Source organism: Podarcis filfolensis (genome assembly GCF_964270895.1).
Source record: "Podarcis filfolensis genome assembly, chromosome: 5".
Lineage (NCBI taxonomy): Eukaryota > Metazoa > Chordata > Lepidosauria > Squamata > Lacertidae > Podarcis > Podarcis filfolensis.
Window position 1 is genome coordinate 97344901 of NC_139608.1, and position 21213 is coordinate 97366113.

Sequence of the window (21213 nt, forward strand, 5' to 3'; positions counted from 1 at the left end):
TGCACTTGTCAGTTCTTGCACTCCCATTCTTTGGGAATAAAGCTCTCAGCCCTGTCATTTCCCAATAATCTGGTATTGAAAACAGCTGTCCGTGTCATTACCCCAAAGGCTTTGAATTTCAGCAAGCAAAAGCAGCTTTCAGCTGCTGAAGCTTGAAGAAAATAAGCAAAAGATGATGTTCCAGGCCACCATGCAGCTGGAGGGCCTTTTTGCAGTGGCCTAACGCTACAGCAGGTAGGTGATTCCAGTAACCCATCGCCCAAAAACGGTTTTGGCATGGTAAAAATAAAAAGATGGTGGCATCCACGGGCTGTCATTCTTTATTAATTTTGTGTTATCCTTACCACCAAAGTTCTTGCCACAGTTTTTCCTATTTTATCTCCCACTATGTCCGTGCTCTCAACTTTGTCTCATACAGTTCTACTGTTCAAAGCCACCGGACAGCTCCTCTCTTAAATGACTTTTCTTATTCTCTCCTGTTGCCCTTTTAATAAACAAGACTCCCTCTTCAAACCTCTATACCTTTCTGCCCTTCCTTCGCTTGACTGTCTTCCCTACTGCCAACATGTAGATTCCAAGATCCCTGGAGATAAGAGCCTGTCTTTTCTGCTTGTGAAACTCTCTTAAAGCAGCACTATATAAATAACAAAAATTGATGGCAAAAATTCTTGGCTGAGTGCAGAGCAAAGGCAGAGTTCAGTTTAAATGTGACATATCAGGAATGTGCAAAACAATCAAATCCTGCCCTCAGTAGTCAGCATGGAAGCCTTAACCTTTGACTTCCTTGCCTCGGTGCAGTATAGTATGAATTTAAAATTCCATTAGAGATAATAGAACAATTAATTCTGCATTAAGCTGCATTTATAGCAAAGCACTGTGAGCGTTGCAATTAGGTTTGACTTAAAGTTACTTTTGTTGTAGCCTGTTTTAATGCACAGCATTTCACCATGTGCCACTGTATACTAAATGTACATAGCATGATTTCATACCAGTGTTAAACAATGCCAAATTAAGTGTTCTTATTCAAAATGAAGGATTAAGCTAAGGCAACACTGGGTCTTTTCTGCCCCCTTGTGATAACTCAGCAGAATTACGTAGCCCTCACAGGCTTCTGCCCTAACCTAATCTCAAACTCACTTAATGTGGAAGTTAATTCATTTTTACAAATAAAAAATAATACTGCCTTTCTAACTGTGCCCAATGCACAAGTTAAAGAAACAATTAAACAGTTGCCTACAGGCCACAAGAAATGAACCCCTGACAGAACATAGAACAAGAAACCATTATCCCACACACTGCTTTAATCTCCACATTCTCCAGCAAAACATTAAGCATTAAAACAGACAATTAAAGGATTAGAGTTTTTTATTTTAAAAAAAATACAGAAAAAATGCTAAGCAGTATATACTGCAAAAATGTGCTAGATGATGATAAAATACAAAGTACAGGTTAAGTACATAGCACCAACCATTACCATTCCTGGAACAAATTATTTGCAACAATTAGGGGGTCAGACAAATATTCCTTACACACCAAGAGAGCTTGTATCTACAGCAACATGCACAAGTCCAAAACACTTTGATAACAGAAAGTTGGCAATCCAACAAAATTTTATTCCTAGATAAAATTGTGTTATATGGTAACCTCTCATATTATTAAATACTTCTTACTAACATCAACTTTCTCTTTTTTATAATAAATTTTATTAGTTTTCGATACAATCATACAATTTTACCCAAATTTTACCTGACATCAACTTTCAGGCTGAGTTCAGATGTGATGCCAAATCACAGATGGGCATTAAATGAAGAGCCCTTGGGTTTGCACACTGATTCGCTCCTAACATCTAATTTCACGTCAAAATTCTTCCTTCCTATTGGAAGTACATTCCTTCCTATTTTCAGTACATTTTTATGCTGAAAAAGCCCCCCTTGGCTTATACACGAGTGAGGCGGGCGGCAGCGGTGGAGGGATGAGCGGCCCGAAAGCAGCCCTTTTTCGCTGCTCGTCCCTCTGCCGCCGCCCACCTCTCGCAAGGGCAGGCACAGGAGCCGCTGCGCTGCGCCTCTCCCAACCATGACTCCTATGCCTGCTCTTGCGAGCGGCAGAGGCAGGCAGCGGCAGAGGCGGCGGAGGGACGAGCACCGAGAAAGGAGCCCTTTCGGGCTGCTTGTTCTTCCTCTGCCGTTGCCGCCACCACCAGGTTTGTGGTGTGGTGAACCAGCTTATACTTGAGTCAATAAGTTTTCCCAGTTTTTTGTGCTAAAATTAGGTGCCTCGGCTTATATTCAGGTCGGCTTATACTTGAGTATATATGGTAAGTGGCACCCTATATACCCACTGGTGGAGGAAGAGGGGGGCGGGGGGAGCACACCCCACCCCTGGCAGCATGATCCCAGTGGGGTTCCATCGTGGCTGCCCCTCCATGCCGGGTGCCTAGGCCCCGCAGGCAGCGCGCCACGCCTCCAGGACACACCCCACGCCCCTTTGGGTGGCGCGTGCCAGCCCCGTCCCCGCCTGCTCTCCGCCCCTAGCTCTGGAGCATGAAGCTCTGCCACTGTATATACCCCAGGAGGGCATCGTAAGGATTGGGAGAGAAGGGACAGCAATAAATAGAAATGTGTTCTTACAACTGCTGAACATAATGCAATTAGTGTGGGTTTTGCTTTTCTGGAGAAAGCAAAGTATCATTTCATTAGTATATGACAGATGTCAAACCTCTATTGAATTTATGTATATAATGATTTCAAACATAGTATGTTGTAGCTCAATTTGTTTTGATGCCTCAGAAGCTGAAAATGATCAAAATCTCAACAATATCTATATTTTGATGCCCAGCGGGAAAGAGCACATTCGAAGCAGAGCTTTCCTAAACTGAGCTTTTGTTTGTTTGTTTGTTTGTTTCTATGGAGGGGCATGTGCTGTATAGCTGCAGAGAATTGGCTCAATTCACACATCACAGTAAACTATAGTTAATGGTTTTATGTGAATCTACCTATCTGGGCTTCTAGCATGCAGAGGAATGAGACCATGATCCTGCACTCATGATCCTGTCTAAACCACAGACTGTGGTTTGTTTTACTCAAACAAACCATGATCAAACCATGAACGTACAAACTTGGGTACATACCATGATTTATTAACACTAAATCAGGCACTGTGGTTTGTTTCACCCCAGATCTATTAGGGAAGAACAAAGTGGATGAGATCCATTTATGCGTGGTAAGCCATGGTTTATCACAACATCTATTTACATTAGAATGTCTATCTTTTCAAAATCAACCTATTATATATTCTCATGGGGGTGAGCACGCTTAATCTACACATTAGAGCAAAACATCACACCTACAGAACAAGGTAAGAACCAAAAAGCCAGGTAACATCAATATCAGTGTCATCCACTGTCCTCAAAGATATAAAAGCTTTTCTAAAGAGGTTGAGTTTTACCAATTACTCAAAAGACTCCAAAGAGATGCCTATGTTAAATTTTCAAAGCAAGGCAACTCATAGGAAGCGCACTACAACAGAAATAGTCCGGCTTTTTATAACCACTGATGCAGATGTCTCAGGTTGCTACAAAGGGTCCAGACCCAAGTCTTTTGAATACAAGCGCAAAACTTCTAACTGAATGTTAAAAGAATGTACCTCTTGTATGACTCTTGAATGTTATGACTGGAATCTAATTAGCCACAATATTTTCCCTTCACATCTTATGAAAAGGAATTGCTCGTTATCATACAAACAGGCTCTACAACCCAAAACTAATTGTTACAGAAGATCTTACAGCCTCCTCTAAAGACTGAACCTTAATTGCAACCCACATTTCCTTCTGACAATCCTTGCCATTGCTAACTAAGGGGCTATTAGGGAGCTGATCCTATGCTGAACCTTCAATGTATTTGCACAAGTTGCTGCAAAAGTGGCCACAGTTTTAAGAGTGGCAGTGGAACTATAAATGCAGAAATGGCTAGTAGAATACTAGTAAAACTCCACCAAAGGTATTTTCAGAACCAACTGATTCTTCTTTTAAATTCTCGAGATTCTAAATTTTGTAGCTTTAATTTATGTTTTAAATTTCTGCAATATTTTATTAAAATGAGCTGCTCTGAGGCCTGCATGATGAAATATTGGATGTGAGTTTATAAACAAACAAACAATCATAGCAGTTAAGGGATTAATATTTGGGTTTACTTATAAAGCCAGTCACCCTATGGCAGGTCACAACTCACAGGTTGAGAAATGATGCTCTTAAAGCCTGCCATGCGCTGATCATCACTGAACCACTCACCACCATTTTTGAAATTGTGGGGAGCCTATGCTGACAGTTGTGAGCTACATTCCTGCCATGTGTGCAGAGATGCACCCAAACTTCCCCTGCAGCCCAGAATGAGGCAGAGGCCCTAAGCAGGACATTGCTTGGCCGTGAATCTCCATGGCTTTGCATAGGGCAAATTGCATCGTTTTCAGGTAAGCGTGGCAAAGGGGTCTGAAAATCCTCCTGTGGCAGGCTGCCTATCTCACAAAAGGAACTGCCATTGAACCTGCATCTTTCAGGATGAGGCCTCATGAAACACTTATGGCTTTCCCCCTCCTCTTTGTTGTCTTGTCTGACTATCCCTTACTGCTGAGAAATGTGCCCAGGAGGGGCGAGGAGGTCAGAAAAAGAAGCACCAAAAACCCAGACGGCTGCTGCCTCTGCAGCGATAAAAAAAGGTAAAGGTAAAGGGACCCCTGACCACTAGGTCCAGTTGTGGCCGACTCTGGGGTTGCGGTGCTAATCTCGCTTTATTGGCCGAGGGAGCCGGCGTACAGCTTCCGGGTCATGTGGCCAGCAGGACTAAGCCGCTTCTGGCGAACCAGAGCAGCGCACGGAAACGGCGACTACCTCCCCACTGGAGTGGTACCTATTTATCTACTTGCATTTTGATGTGCTTTCGAACTGCTAGGTTGGCAGGATGCAGAGCATTAAAAGCACATAGTGTTTCTCCAGCGGTTACAGGCATTACTGAAAAGGTGGATGCAATGGTCACACAACCATATTACAGAGAAAATGCAAAAGTAAGGCCATTTCTATTAAATAGTAACTGAACTGCTGCTTAAGTGATGGCTTTCCAGTCAGGAAGGCCTGACCATTCTCAACTCTACAACCGCCAGAAGTTTAGGAAAATGCAGTGATTTACCAAAAGACCCCTTACTGGCCCAAGTGCAACAATGGAAAAATTCAGCTGGCAAGTGGCTTGGACGCAGGCCTCTCAGATACTTGACAATCATACCAAGCAATTTTTCTTCAGGGGCACACGCACACTTAAATCCAAACCTCTCCAGAATGACAGATGAATGTTATTAGCATTGGCTTGTTTCTGGAGAGATCTGAAAGGAAGCAGCATTTCTTTTTAGTATTCCAAAATTTGGGAACTTGGTTTATTAGAAAAGTTGAGCAACCAGTTACATATTTCCAAGGGACCATGTAAAAGATTGGAAGAAGTTTGGATTGATTTTATGACATACGTCAATAAGGAAAAACATTCTGCCACCCCCCTCTGCTTATCAATGATATTCTTCTCTAAGATTCACCCCACCCATGGCACAAATGGGTTTTATTTCATTCTGTGTTTAAAAGCATACTCAGTCTTCTATTTTTGTTGTGCTAGCCTGTTGTGTACATTTGTTGTTGTTGATGATGATGATGTTGGCCCCTGTTTGCTTTCAGTCACTTTTCTTGCTTTAATACACACACAGAGAGATACTATTTGTGATTATGGCTAGGACTATTTGTGTTTGACGCTTGCTTCCTTGGGTGTATGGCCACCAGGACGATTAAGTGGGTTGACTTGCTGGTACCTAAACAAATGATTTACTCTCTGAATATGAGAACACACAGCCCATGAATAAAAGCAGACAATTCACGGAAACAGTATTTTTACCTGAGGTAGCACTGCTGGTCTTTGTCCTGCCAACCTCTGCAAGGAGCTCACCTGAGGAACTGTAATCGGCACAGCTGCAATGGTTCCCAAAGCCTGCCAGAAGAAATGAATTTTCAGGATTTGAAATGGTCCAGAGAGAGTTGTCATGCACGCCTGTTTTCGTCTCACTGCAGCTTTGGGCCAGCTACCGCTGCTCAGGGTCTGGCCTGCTTCATAGGGTTGTTGGGAACATAAAAAGGATATTTATTTTATTATATTCCACCCTTATCATCAAGTGATCCCAGGGAAGGTCACAGCAATAAAAATACAGTGGTACCTCGGGTTAAGAACTTAATTCGTTCTGGAAGTCCGTTCTTAACCTGAAACTGTTCTTAACCTGAAGCACCACTTTAGCTAATGCGGCCTCCTACTGCACAATTTCTGTTCTCATCCTGAAGCAAAGTTCTTAACCCGAGGTACTATTTCTGGGTTAGCGGAGTCTGTAACCTGAAGCATCTGTAACTTGAAGTGTATGTAACCCGAGGTACCACCGTACACCATGGAAGGGCACTGGCGGCGGGAAGCCTCATTAGGGAAAGTGCGCCTCGGTTTAAGAACGGTTTTGGTTTCAGAACAGACTTCCAGAACTGATTAAGTTTGTAAACCGAGATACCACTGTACAACATAACAGACTTGTGTTAATTCACCTAATGCAATGGCACAGAACACAAAAGTGATATCCACATAATAAATATTTTGTGTACTGCAACCCTAAGAGACACATACCACCTTTCCTTGTTTCACATCTGATCAGAAGAAATTACCAATATTTAATAGTTTTAATAAAAAGCAGAAAATGTATCAAATCTCCTCTATCTATTCTTCAGTTGCCTCCTTTCCCCAATACCATGTTGCATTTATCTGGCACAACTCATAACTCTAGAAACTGTTCTATCATGAGTTGCATCCACGGGTTAGCTCTATAAAACAGAAAAAGCTTTGCTTGTTTGTTAAACACACACACAGAGGCCAAAAATAATAAAAAAGGGGAGCTGAAGGGGATAGGAACAGCCAGACAGCTTCATTGTACTGCCAAGTTCATTTCTCTTAGTATCTGTGGACTAGGAGTGCTGGCTGTGTTTTCCAATGAAGCTATCATTAGTCCTGTCACCTACGCTTTCAGAAAACACTGTCGATTTATTTCCCTGAAGAAGTTCAGAGTACTGTAGCTGCCTCTCAGGAGAATGAAAACAAATTATGGTATTCTTCAGTTATGAAATTTTTAGTACCAAACGATACATGCTTAATGTTTATCAGCCTCTTAATATTAAAGCTTGATGGTTTAAATTTTTCAAAGGCAATGCAAGCCCACGTTGAAACAATGAAATGCTGCAAAAGTGGAAATCCCATGTTCTCTTTATTTTTAATGTTACCTGCCTTAATTTGGCTACAGTATCTGGATTCTATATAATAAAATCTTCACACCTTGATAGAAGAGTGGCGCTCTGAAGCCCTCTCTAGTTTTATTCTCCACCGAGGTAAGTTTGGGAAAAGGTAGACAGTGATACAGATAATATTATGGGGTGTGTGGGCCCCATTTAGGACTGGACTGGACTCAGGGGCTTGATCCAATCCTAAGAGTATTTTGAGTTGAGAACCAATGAAACCTGGGACATGGGATGCCCTACACAGCGCCACGTTCGGACTCGCCCCTGATGAAAACAATGTAAGCACAGAGGGGTTAGAACAATACCTTGAAGTAGGTAACAAAACCTGACAGAAGACAATAGTATTTACTGGCTGTTGTTGGTTTAAAAAAAAAATCCATGGAGTGGACTTGGTGTTCTTCCCACAAGGGAGATTTCCATAAAAAGGATCCACTACCCCCAAAGCTCTATTTCTAGTATCAAGCTAGTCTTACTTCAGAGGCTCATTTACGGATCTCAACTCAGTGAGGGGTGAGACTTACCGTAAGTGTAAAGGAGGCATTTCCTATGGTATTTCCAAGGTTGTCTAGGGTTTATTTTTTGGGTTTAAACCCGTATTTTAAATGTTTTGCGGAACCCAACTGATACCTAGCAGAGTTCTAATGTCGGTGTGATGTTCCTTAAGTTTAGTACCAGAGAAAAGCTGTGCTGCTGCTTTCTGGGCCAACTAGATTTAGTTTGTGTGCTGGGATTTAGTTTTTTCATATTTCTTTCAAAATAATTCATTTGTCAGCATTCTGGCAGCACTAAATAAATTATTTACATGAGGAACAGGGAGTGCAGATACAGTTAGTCTCCCATAAGAATTTCAAAGCAGTTTTTGCTGCAACGTGTTAGCTTAACTCACTTTATTTTATTGAGGAAACAAAAGTCCTCAATACATAGGGTCAAAGGAAAAAGAGTAAAGACAAAAGGGCCAGAACTCTGAATTAATGCACTCCCACATTGCATTGAAGTTGCCCAGAATGCAACATTAAAAAACTAAAATTATGGGATAAGATGCCACCATTTTTATACTGCAGCACTCTGAAAATATACACTGAAGCTGCATGCTGAAATTTGAAATATAATCTTTTTTCAATCCCACTCCCTCACAGGATAAGGAAGAGATTATATTCAGGAAAACCATTACAAAGTCATGAGACCCGGATTGCTCTTCACACCAACTCCTGCAGGGTCCGTTTTTGAGTGGCGTCACCTGGAAATGTGGACTTAATTGTACCCTATCTCTAGAAATAGGAATACAGCATCATTTATTGCTGGTAGAACAGCAAACACAACAAACCCTTTTCTGTGTGTAGTGCTAACCATGACTGCACAGTCCAAATCACCTTTATTTCTTTTTTGTACCACTATGGTTGATCCCCCCCACCCCAAGCATAATAAGCTCTATAGTCCTACATTTGTCCAAAACAGACACAACAGGTTGATAATACTTTGAAGGGGCAGAGAAGCAGCAAAAAGTCAGCATGAAAGGAGAACCATCTGGGGTGAGAGAAGGTGAGCACCCAGCATTTGTGCGTGTCCCTTTTGGGGTAGGTGTGACTGAACCCCTCCAGTCCCCCTTCTTTACTTGTTTATTATTTAAACAATTTGTACCCCACCCTTCCATAAGCAATGTTCAAGACAGCTAGCACATTTAAAACCAATAGTACCTCAATAAAATTATTAATAGCAAAGAACAGAGAGAGCTGGGCAGCAAACTCCAATAACATCATGAAAGAAGCAAATCAAACACACCAATAACACTGAACATTACCTACAACAGTACCTTGCGCACTAAATATATCAGAAAGATCAAGCAACTAACTTCTTATCAACTAAATGCCTTTTCCGCAGTGGAACCATCAGAGGATGAGACCTCAGTCCCAGCCAGCATGGCCAATGGTCAGGAATGACAGGAGCTGGGACCCCATGGGCTATCCCTGCACTAACATATCCATACCTCCATCAATCTACACCCACACACTTTCATCCACACATACAAGCATACTCTCAATCATCACTGGTCCCAAGAATTCCTGGGATGCATACAGAAAAAGGCTACACAACACCATCAAGGCAGCCTAACACAGTGAGCCTGCGCCATCATCTAAAAAGTCTGAGCCTCCAGCCTCAATCTGGTGTCAGACCCTCTTCTTCAGGGTGCTCTACGGAGTGCCCTTGCTCAGACTGGATCTCAGGCTACTCTCAGATGCGGTCCTGCTGACCCATTTCCATAGACATCATTGCCCAAGGTATATGATGTCTGGAACACAACACCTACACAGGCATTCTTAAGTTAAGAGAGCATTTGGCAATATCTGAATGCAATCAAACAGAACGTCAAGTCATGTCCCATCCCCAGAAGGAAGTGGAGAGTGTTATCACCCATCGTCTTGCCTGACCCCCACCTGGCAACCTGAATAATGTAGGCACTTCCCTCATGTCAGTCATATCAACTGCGGCTTTTTTGCTATTCCTTGCTGCCATTCCACCTCTGTTTTACATTTCTGAAAATAGGCATATTTTTCCTCTCCTCTCCATTTGTCAAAGGGAGCAAACTTGTGCACATTCTTATGAACCTTTAATTAACAAGCTGAAAAGACATTTTTCTGGCAACGCCTGACCTTTAAGCACTTTGTATGAATTTATTGATACCAGCAGAAACAATAATTTAAAAGGTTATTTTATGAGTGCAGAATAGTTTATAGCAGCACTTTCGTCAAGATAAATGAGTTTCTTATTACTACATTTACGGCACTAAGCATTTTAATAAAAAAGGACTATAAAAATCAAAAGATAACTTCAAATCTCTTCTCTATCTGCAGCCTACATGCAGTCAATACTGACCCCTTGAAGTGTCTACATCGCTGTGCACTTTAAAGATAGAAGGGGGAATGGGAGTGGAGGGTAGGAGGACACTATCAAAATAATCCCAAGCAGAAACTGTTTGGAAACTGCAGGTGTCAAAACTGAGAAACTATAAAAAAGGAGTATATATAAAATATTTCCCCCATACATATTTTAATACATTGGTTTTAAGACGTACTTAAGATTTTTCAAAACATAAATATATCTGAGCTGAAACTAACAGCTTGGAGCCTTGCCTAAATATATTATTTTTTAAAAACCTGCATTACACCTTTAGACCTCTGCTAACCACAATCTTGTGCCAGTAGCATGATTTCCTTCCCCTCCTCCTGTTGTTGCCATTATATTTTTCATATATTTATTTATACCTCAACTTTTTCCCTAACAGGAACTTGAGGCAGCTTCCAGATAAAAATAAAGGGGAAATGATAATTTAAAAACAATTAAACGCCAAGATAATTAAAACTATCTATCTATAAAATATGTTAAAACCATACAATTACAACAAGCACCAGCCCTTTCATTAGGAGCAGTCGATTTCCAAAAGCCTGTTGGAATAAGAAAATCTTCACCTGCTGGAAGAAAGACCACAGGAAGGGAGTTCCAAATTTGTCTGGGAGCAGCCAAAAGGGCCTCCCCTGAAGATCTCAAAACCTGGGCAGGTACACATGAGGGAATATGGTCTTTCAGATAGCGTGGACCTAGGCTGTGTGGGGCTTTATAAGTCATAACCAGCACTTTGAATTGTGCCTGGAAACTGCCTGGTAGTCAGTGGAGCTCTTCTGGCAAGGGAGTCAAAATATATGCCCTGTAACCAGCCCTGGTCAGCAGTCTGACTGTAGCTCTTTGAGGCTGTTGAAGTTTCTGGGAGCCCAACGTAGAGTGCATTACAGTAATCCAAACGGGATGTAACTAGAGAGCTTGTGGAAGGCTCTTCCGGGTGCCTTCGTTTGCACTAGGCAAAAACATTCTCCCAGGCCTTGGGCTAATTCAACAATCAACTTGTTGAGTTTAGGATTGAACTTGTTGAGGGCTTTTTGGGATTTTACCCCAGGAAATTATTTACATGAAGAACAGGGCCGGCAGCCATGTCCAAAGTCTGGGTTGGTTTAACCCAGCCCCTGTGGCAGTTTATTTCCTGGGGTAAAATCCCAAAAAGTTCAATCCTAAAAAAAGCTCAAGATCTTTGGGGTAAAATCCTAAGAAAAGGTTAACAACTTTGGTTGGCCCTTTGGTTGGCCCTCATGGCCCTTCACTTCATCAAATCTGGCCCTCTTTGAAAAAAGTTTGGACATCACTGATCTAAGGCCATTTTAACTAGGGTGGGGGGCGGTATTGTTTTTGTTTGTTACTATTTTGTTTGTTACTGTATTTTTATGTTTTTATATTGTAAACTGCACTGGGATCCTTAGATGAAGGGTGGGATAGACATTAAACAAACAAACAAACAAAGGCGTGTTTCACTGTGCCCAAATCAGACATCTCAAGGCTAGCACCCTAGCTTTCCCTGTGCAAATGCACTCCTGGCCCCGGCAGAGAGCTCAGCATCCATGCTCAGGGTCCAGGAGCAAGCCCATGGGAGTCAGTCTTCAGCATGTGAGTCAGTTCCCCCATCCAGCCCAGGCTGAATCCCCGTTCCCTGTTCTGCCTTCCAAATGACCAAGAGACCTTTGCCTTGTCTGAAGTTTCAACTGGCTCCCCTTCATCCAGCCCATTACTGATGGCAGACACAGGTTCAGAACAGAGTCCTTGAATGTAGGTGGAAAGGAGAAACGGAGCTGGGTGTCATCAGTGTACTGGAATTGGAAGGAAGGGACTTTGGTGCTATAGACAGCACCAGCTCCTTCAAGTCAGTGCAAATCCCTCAAAGAAAAAGAAAGGGGAAAGAAGCAAACACTTCACAAATGGCAGAATGCTACTCTAGGTTAATTTGTTTTTTATCTGTTTATTACATTTACACAACACAAGTTCAGCTCCTAGGGCAGCTAACAAAACATAAAAGCACGAAAATCAAAGTGTGATCCAATGCATGTCTTCCTAGAAGCAAGTTCCAGTGAGTTCAGTGTAGCTGATTCAACATCAGTATTACAGCCATAGTTGATAAAAACACTAAAATGACTGCAACTACAGGTTAAAAAAATTCAAAATATCTGAATATACGGAATATAAAGGAAATGTTTTATATTGTGTAACAAAGCGAAACTAAACTAAAACTCATTTGATTCTATTATTCTTTCCAACAGCATGCTTACTTGTTCATAGACATTAAAAAATTGAGCACTTGAATACTGCCCAGTTCAAGTTTTTTAAATTATGAATGTTCTTAAAATTTAAGCAAATACAAAAATGTACCCAGACATATAAAAAAGGCAGATATCAGAATACAATGGAAAAAATTCCTTCTCATCCTAAAATTTCCAGTTACTTCAAGAATAAACTTAGTATCAGGTGCAAAAAAAGAGCAATAACTTAGTACTGATTATGTATTCTCTACAGTTACAAGATGGAAATTCAAGTCATGGCTGAAGGCAACAGTAGATAAATTTTAGTGTGCCTCTTTTGCTTAAACCTAATCCATTTCAAGGAAAAAGCCGTGTGCTCCTCAAACTGCACCAAATAATAATCAGCAATGGTGTAAGAAAACAGTTCCCTGCCAAACGGTTAAGGGGCTGTTAGTTCCCAAACTTTTTCATTATCAGCCCGTTACTGAAAATATATACCGGTATATGAATCTGCTTTCTCTGAGGGTGTTTCCCCACAGTAAAAATAAAATGAGATTGTTAAAATTACCTTTCATGAATAACTGTAGTAAAAATCTGATGTTGTGACCGCTAATCATTTTCTCAAAGTATGTATACATTTCTACAAGCAAATACTGCTTCCTGCTGCAAAGACACCTAAAGCTATTTTAAAGATGTTTTTGTCTGCTACATGTTCAACATTGGAAACAGAATGGATTGTAATGTGGTACTGACAGGGGAACAGATTACTATGGCAACAGCAAAGATGAAAATTCTTAACCTGAATGGATATTCACTGAAGTAATTGCAGGGTGTTTGGTTTTGTTGTGGTTTTTTTTTATTTAAAAAAACCCATTCTACATTCATTTTACAACGAACACAGAATTCAACCTTGAGCTTGATTTATATAAATGCCAAGTGCTAAATGCAACCTTTAAATGTAAGCTGACTTTTAAAAACTTGAGGAACTGAACTCAGTGATCACCCTTTGTTTTGAAAGCTTTATTTTCCACAAACATTGCAACTATTTTTATTCACAGAAGAAAAACACATGGAAAGCCACATTTCCCTCCTCTTTATCACAAATGTGAATATGATTTTCAAGTTTTAGCTAACATATCGATGTCTCTTAAAAGAAATCACCAGTTCAGGCCCCAATTCTGAAAAGAATTTAACCCAGGCCTTTTCAAAGATTTAAAAGAAATTTGCTACATACTACAGCAATCTGCATCAGACAAAAAACTTTTTAGTGTGTTGATTTTCAATTTATATTACTTATATTATAACTTATACGGGGATTTAAATAAAAAGCAAACTATGCATTTTCACAGGACATAAAGTTAAATATTATGGAAATTTTCATTTCAAAAGTTTACAAAGGAACATGTTTCTGTAAGTTTGTGAGCTTACTTTTCTTGGCAAGGTTTGATTTGGTGGTGATAGTTCCCAACTCCCCTATGTACTCCTTACATAGGAGTAAGGTTGATCCACCCATGGAGACTTATGGAATCTGAGTGATTAAGCAAAATTCAAACTGATAAATTTATAGAAACACGATCATTTGCTAATTTTTGGATTGAAAGTTTCCATGTTACTATTCAATCTTATGTATATAGTCATACCTCAGGTTAAGGTAGCTTCAGGTTAAATCTTTTCAGGTTGTGTCCTGCAGCGACCCGGAAGTAATGGAACGGGTTACTTCCAGGTTTTGCTGCTCGCACAGACGCTCAAAATGACATCATGTGCATGCGCGGCGAATTGCGACCCGCGCATGCGTGGGTTGCGTTCTGCTCAGGGTGCGAACGGATCCCGTTCGCATCCAGAGGTACCACTGTAGTTTGCTTTCTACTTAAACCCTTTTTATATGTTAAGATTTATGTTGTTCCAATACTAATTTGGAGTCTATTGAGGGTTGAAATTCTTTACAGCAGTGGTTATCAAAAGGTGTGGCAAGAAGATTCAAGGGCAATCAAAGAAACATTTAAACATTTCAGTGTAGTGTAGTATAATATCCACGCCTCTCTTCAGGAGCATTAGCTGATTATATCACAAATTACATCACAGCTAGCTATTCTTTTACAGTTCCCCATGGCTTATTGTTGTGAATGGGGATTTTCAACTCTGACAAATATGAAAGATCAGAAAAGAGAAAGTGTTGAAGAGATGAGACCTCATTTGTTTCAAATTAGATCTATATAAGTAAGATTACCTGGCCAAAGCAAGCTTGCTTCTCTCATTGAGTTTGCGTACATATGTAAGAGGCTTGTTTATACAGTCATACCTTGGTTGTTGAATGGAATCCATTCCAGAAGTTTGCTCGACTTCCGAAAACATTCGGCAACCAAGGCGCGGCTTCCGATTGGCTGTAGGCGTTTCCTGCAGCCAATCGGAAGCCGCGTCGGACATTTGGTTTCCAAAGAACGTTCGCAAACCAGAACACTCACTTCTGGGTTTGTGGCAATTGGGAGCCAAAATGTTTGGGTCGCAAGGCGTCAGGGATCGAAGTTACAACTGTGATTACATTTTGGGAATGATTCATGCTCAGCCATTGTTTCATAATTTCTCTATGTCCTGTGATCATATGATAAAATAGTTGTGCACTATGTTATAAATGAAGCTCTGCTAGGAGTGGTTTCCTCTTCTTTCAAAATTCAGTGTGGCACAAGCAAGTTTTTCTTCTGAAAATGTGGCCCAGAGAAAAAAGTCTGAGAACCACTGCTTTATAGTATGTTTATGTTTCAGGTCCTCCCTCCCTCAGGAGCTCTGCTCTCATCTCAAGGCTTTGTGTATTCCAGTGGGGCAGCAGCACACAACCCAGTGGGGCTGTGGTGGCCCCTACAGCTTCTGTGACCGCCATTACTGTCTCTGTGATTGGGCTAGAACCCCAGGAGCTTTTGAGTAGCATTCCCAATATCCGAGAACATGGGCAGGAAACCCCTTTGGGAGCCGAGGATGGAAATATTATGATCAACTTGTCAAGATGCTTCCATGATGTTTTTGCAGATATGAAGCTGGAAAATGTCAAAGGCAACTCTCTGTGTGGCTTGTGTGACTCAAAGCATGAATAGGAGTTGCTCCCTTGTACACAATGGTATCTCAGTAACTTCAATGGATCGGTTGATTCTGATCATATGTGCTTCCTTGCTAAAAGTGACACTAGCTACTTCTTCACCAAAACTGGAGAGCACCGTAAGAAAAGGTCAGTTCCCATATTTAAAGAACTGCTTGGTTAATAGCCACAGTCACGATTCCAATTCACCATAAGCCTTGAAAACAGTTGAACATTTTTCTTCAGGTACTTGAAGTTAGCATTTTTATCACCACCATTCTTGGCATACAGAAGAGATGCAATTTTCCCTGTGGTTCAAATGAGGTACAGTTCTCCTCAACAAAGGAATTGTACAGAACTTTACACTTCCATTCTTTATCTGCAAAGATGCTGCTGTCAATAACCATACAATCTAAATCGGTTTCCATGAAAGAATTGCCAAACTCTCAACGAACACACTGGGATCTCTCTCTTTTACTGGTTTAATGCCTCCACCAAGCCTCAATTAGGCAACGTATCTCTGAACAACTATCACCCAGCATCTCAGTACAGTGGTACCTTGGTTTAAGAACAGCTTAGTTTATGAACAACTTGGATTAAGAATGCTGCAAACCCAGAAGTAGGTGTTTTGGTTTTTGAAATTTGCCTTAGAAGCAGAACATGTTGAGTGTGTTCCATTTGTAAATTAAGTCCCCCACTGCTATGGGAAAGCACGCTTTGGTTTAAGAACGCTTTGGTTTAAGAACGGACTTCCAGAATGGATTAATTTCGTAAACCAAGGTACTGCTGTACTGCATTTTGTCTGCCCCATCATACTTGCCTATGTAGCGCTCTTTTGCTCATGCACTTTCCCCCCTCATGATGGGAACAGGTGGTTTGTTCTGTGACGTAAATTGTACAAGGCAACTCCCAGACTGAAGCTTTTCCATGTCCACCCTCCTCCTGCTCAGTTTCATAGTCTAATGAGGCTGCTTTTGATTTGTAATGGATGCTACTACAGGTGCCACATAATACCGGTTCCGCATTTCTAAGAACTTGATCATTTAGTATGTCAGCACACACTAAACTTTGGAACTCCCTACCTATTGAGATCAAGCAGTAATGTGCTCTTTTTGGTGCCTGCTAAAACATTGTTTAGACAAGCCTACCCAGATGCTTAGAAAGCTGAGGTAATTTTAACCTGCTTTAGTATTTTAACTTTTGTATGTTTAAAAGCAGGGTTGTGGTTTTCTCTCTCAAAGTTATTGTTTTTATCCTTTTGTAAATTGCATTGAGGTTTTTCTTAACAATCAAGAGGGGTGTAAATTTAATAAAATAAATAAGTAAAATTTAAAAGCACAGAGTATTGTAAAACATGGAGGATTATAACATGCACTATGTAGCTTGGCCCCCTTATCAGCTAGTAATGTGTTAAAATGAAATTTAAACAGAAGATTGTAATTTATATTTATTTATAAAATAATTTAGATACTGCCTTTTGGCTCCCAAGTGCCCCAAAGTCTGTTTTCCACTACAATTGTACAATTAACTTAAATATGTTTTTCAACACCATTGTAGAGCTTCAGAAACAAAGCCATTTAACACACTACTGCTGAATCAGGATTGGTGTTTCTTCCACCTCTATTTTCAAAAGAAATCTTAGAAGTTAGTAGAAATGTCTGCAATTCCCCCAAAATGCACCCAGGGTTCAATATTCCAGTTATGAATCATTCAAATGCCTTACAACCTTCTCCAGCAGGTATATGGTGGCCTCTACTGGATAAGGGGAGGGGGATCATTGATTTGTTTTTTCCCTTTTCCATGAGATCTATAGATGAAGGGCAATATTCTTCTTCTCCTTCTTCTTCTTCAATAAAATTAAGGCAACCAAGGAAATTCCAAAGCTTTTCATTTCTGAAAATTGTGTATCCTTCTGGAGCGACTCTCCGAACTAGGGGTGGGTGGCACCGCTTTGCAGTGGTTCCAGTCCTACTTGGATGGTGGTTCCCAGAGGGTATTACTTGGGGAATGCTTTTCAGCCCCATGGAACCTTCAATGTGGGGTTCCGCAGGGCTCAATCCTATCCCCCCACGTTGTTTAACATCTACATGAAACTGCTGGGTGGGGTTATCTGGAGGTTTGGAGTACATTGTCAGAAGTATGCTGATGACACTCAGCTCTATTTCTCCTTTGCATCTGCAGATGAGGCAGTGGAAGTGCTGGACCAGTGTCTTGCCTCGGTAATGGACTGGATGAGAGCCAACAGACTGAAGCTCAATCCAGATAAGACGGAGGCACCCTAGACCAGATGGGTGGGAGGTTGCCTGCTCTTGATGGGGTTACACTTCTCCTGAAGGATCAGGTTTGTAGCTTGGGGGTACTCCTGGATCCTTTGCTGTCACTCAAGGCTCAGGTGGCCTCAGTGGCCCCGAGTGCCTTCCATCAGCTTCACTGGTGGCCCAGCTACGCCCCTATCTGGACAGAGATAGCCTAACTACTGTTGTCTATGCTCTGGTAACCTCAAGGTTAGATTACTGCAATGTGTTATACGTAGGGCTGCCTCTGAAGACAGTTCGGAAACTTCAGCTGGTGCAGAATTCAGTGGCCAGGTTGCTCACCGGAGCAAGACAGTCTTGAGCATATTAAACCAATCCTGGTCTGACTTCACTGGGGCCAGTTCAAAGTGCTGGTTTTGACCTATAAAGCCCTAAACGGCTCAGGACCGCAATACCTCAAAGACCGCCTCTTTCCATATGAACCTATTCGGACCCTGAGATCATCTTCTGAAGCCCTCCTACGTGTGCCTCCTCCTCGAGAGGTCCGGAACGTGGCAACACGAGAACAGGCCTTCTCTGCAGTGGCTCCCCATCTGTGGAATGCTCTCCCCAGGGAAGTTCACCTGGCACCATCATTATACACCTTTAAGCACCAGGCAAAAACGTTCCTTTTAACCAGGCCTTTGGTTGACGTGATCAGCATCCCATACCCTTTTAAAATGTGGCTCTTTTGGGGGGGCATTATTAGGTTATTGCTTTTATATACTGTGATCTTTTTATGTGAACTGCCCTGAGACCTCTGGGTATAGGTCAGTAAAAGGTAAAGGTAAAGGTACCCCTGCCTGTACGGGCCAGTCTTGACAGACTCTAGGGTTGTGCGCCCATCTCACTTAAGAGGCCGAGGGCCAGCGCTGTCCAAAGACACTTCCGGGTCACGTGGCCAGCGTGACAAAGCTGCATCTGGCGAGCCAGCGCAGCACACGGAAACGCCGTTTACCTTCCCGCCAGTAAGCGGTCCCTATTTATCTACTTGCACCTGGGGGTGCTTTCGAACTGCTAGGTTGGCAGGCGCTGGGACCGAGCAACGGGAGCGCACCCCGCCGCGGGGATTCGAACCGCCGACCTTTCGATCGGCAAGCCCTAGGCGCTGAGGCTTTTACCCACAGCACCACCCGCGTCCCTGCACCACCCGCGTCCCTATAGGTCAGTATATAAATTCAACTAAGAATAATAAGGATAAGCATATCTCATTCTCTGTTGCTCTTAATAAGAGGTGGGGGAGGGTTCATCTAACAAGTTATTTTCAGTGGGAAAGATTTAAATGTGATTAATAAACCTATCCAGATCAATTGGCTGTAATGCTGTACACATTCATCTGGAAGTAAGCCCCACTAAACTTACTGGAGCTTACATCTGAACAATCACGAACAGGATTGCAGCCTAAAAGTGTATGTGTATGACTGGATCATGCTCAAGAGATTCCCCACCCTGCCACAAACCAAAAAGCATTACTAGAGATTCCAGCCATCCAGAATCAGTCTTCATATAGTTGATTTATTCCCCTTCTGTCATTGCCTCCAGAGTTGTAAACAGAGCTAACTTTTAAAAACATTGACATTTTCATGAATGCTAGCCTGGCAATTTACATGAGGCATAAAACAACCTCCAAGTACAATGAAACAGCTGCAGTGCATTACCATTTTAAAGAGGGCTCTTTTATTTTCTGAAGTGAATCAAAGCTCTCCATGGGGGTTATTTTGATTGGCACCAACACAATGAAGAGCCATTCCTAGGATTCATTTGAGCAGAAAAATCCTAACTTTCTGTTTATGGGGTTTCCTTTTAGGTATGTGTTTTGTTTTTGAGTATAAAATGCTTCATGGGGGGAAACACGCCCATTCCACCTTCACTCTTACACTTCTGTAACTGTTAATTCAAGAGCTGTGGTTTAAAACCACTGTCAGGAAAAAAAAAATACTAGATTATTTCAACATGGAAGTATTTGCAACTTCCCGACACAAATCACTGTCCTCTTGAATTAAGAAAGCCAACTGATTTTGTTCTGAACCCATGCAAATGGAACTTTAAGGGACTGCACTGAATACAGTTTTGTTTCTTTCTCTGTAAAGGTGAAGGTAAAGGACCCCTGGACAGTTAAAAAAGGTAAAGGGACCCCTGACCATTAGGTCCAGTCGTGGCCGACTCTGGGGTTGCGGTGCTCATCTCGCTTTACTGGCCGAGGGAGCCGGGGTACAGCTTCCGGATCATGTGGCCAGCATGCACACAGAAATGCCGTTTACCTTCCTGCCAGAGTGGTACCTATTTATCTACTGGCACTTTGATGTGCTTTCAAACTGCTAGGTTGGCAGGAGCAGGGACCGAGCAACGGGAGCTCACCCCGTCGAGGGGATTCGAACCCCCAACCTTCAGATTGGCAAGTCCTAGGCTCTGTGGTTTAACCCACAGCGCCACCCGCGTCCCCCTGGACAGTTAAGTCCAGCCAAAATCAACTGTGGGGTAGCTGTGTTACTCTCGCTTTTCAGGCTACAGAGCCGGAGTCTGCCCACAGACAGCTTTCTGGGTCATGTGGCCAGCATGACTACTGGTTCACAGAAGAAAGTGATGAGTGCCAGAACACACGGAAACATCGTTTACCTTCCTGCCGCAATGGTACCTATTTATCTGCTTGCACTGGTGTGCTTTCGAACTGCTAGGTGGACAGGAGCTGGGACAGAGCAATGGGATCTCACCCTGTTGCGCAGATTCGAACCATCGACCTTCTGATCAGCAAGTCCAAGAGGATCAGTGGTTTAGACCACAGCGCCACCTGATCCCTTGCTATTTCTCTGTCTCTAGTTGCGGGTCAAATTTTACATAATTTGTATGTCATAATTCATCTGACTAACAGGGAGCTTTGGCAATGCAAAGGAGACTGGACCTACAGAGGAATCCCAACTGGAACCAGGGATGAATGGACCAGCACAGCCACCAATCGTGCCTTTCGAGGATCCCCAGCACTTTGCACCCTGGGGATCTGAAGCTTCCAGGGCCATACACCCATGACACCCTGTTTTGGACCTTCCTGCAAACTACTTCAGCAGAGCTTGGGCCTCTATCACAGTGGGATAGTGAAGGCTGGCAGAGACAGCGGCACTCCCATTTTACCCATGCTACAGCCACCTCTTTCAAAAAAACACCAGCAGCACCATTTTCTGTGCACCAGATACTCTGAATATTAAGTGTTATTTAAGTACATATAAATAAATATATGGTGTCAGTTGTAGGGCAAGTGGAGATGTGGCTGCAAAGGAACAAGAGGGAGACTTAAAATGCACTCCTAATTGTTGATTGGCAAGTGGAACTTGTATTTGATGCCTTTAAATTTGGTGCCAAATGCAAGGCCAGCCAGGAATGGTTCCCACTCAT

The 21213-nt window shown here is 42.1% G+C and overlaps 1 protein-coding gene across 10 annotated transcripts in view; it reads right to left on the minus strand.

The window, feature by feature from the left end:
* PHF21B (PHD finger protein 21B) overlaps positions 1–21213 on the minus strand; it is a 176860-nt gene that overhangs the window by 31584 nt on the left and 124063 nt on the right. For all 10 annotated transcript variants that reach the window (XR_014548625.1, XR_014548626.1, XR_014548627.1 and 7 more), the window contains one exon: positions 5925–6017. Coding sequence is in view for 7 of the 10 variants with exons in the window: in XM_083615695.1 (XP_083471821.1) it covers positions 5925–6017 (93 nt within the window). In the remaining 3 variants the exon portion in view is untranslated. The remainder of the gene's footprint in view (positions 1–5924; positions 6018–21213) is intronic.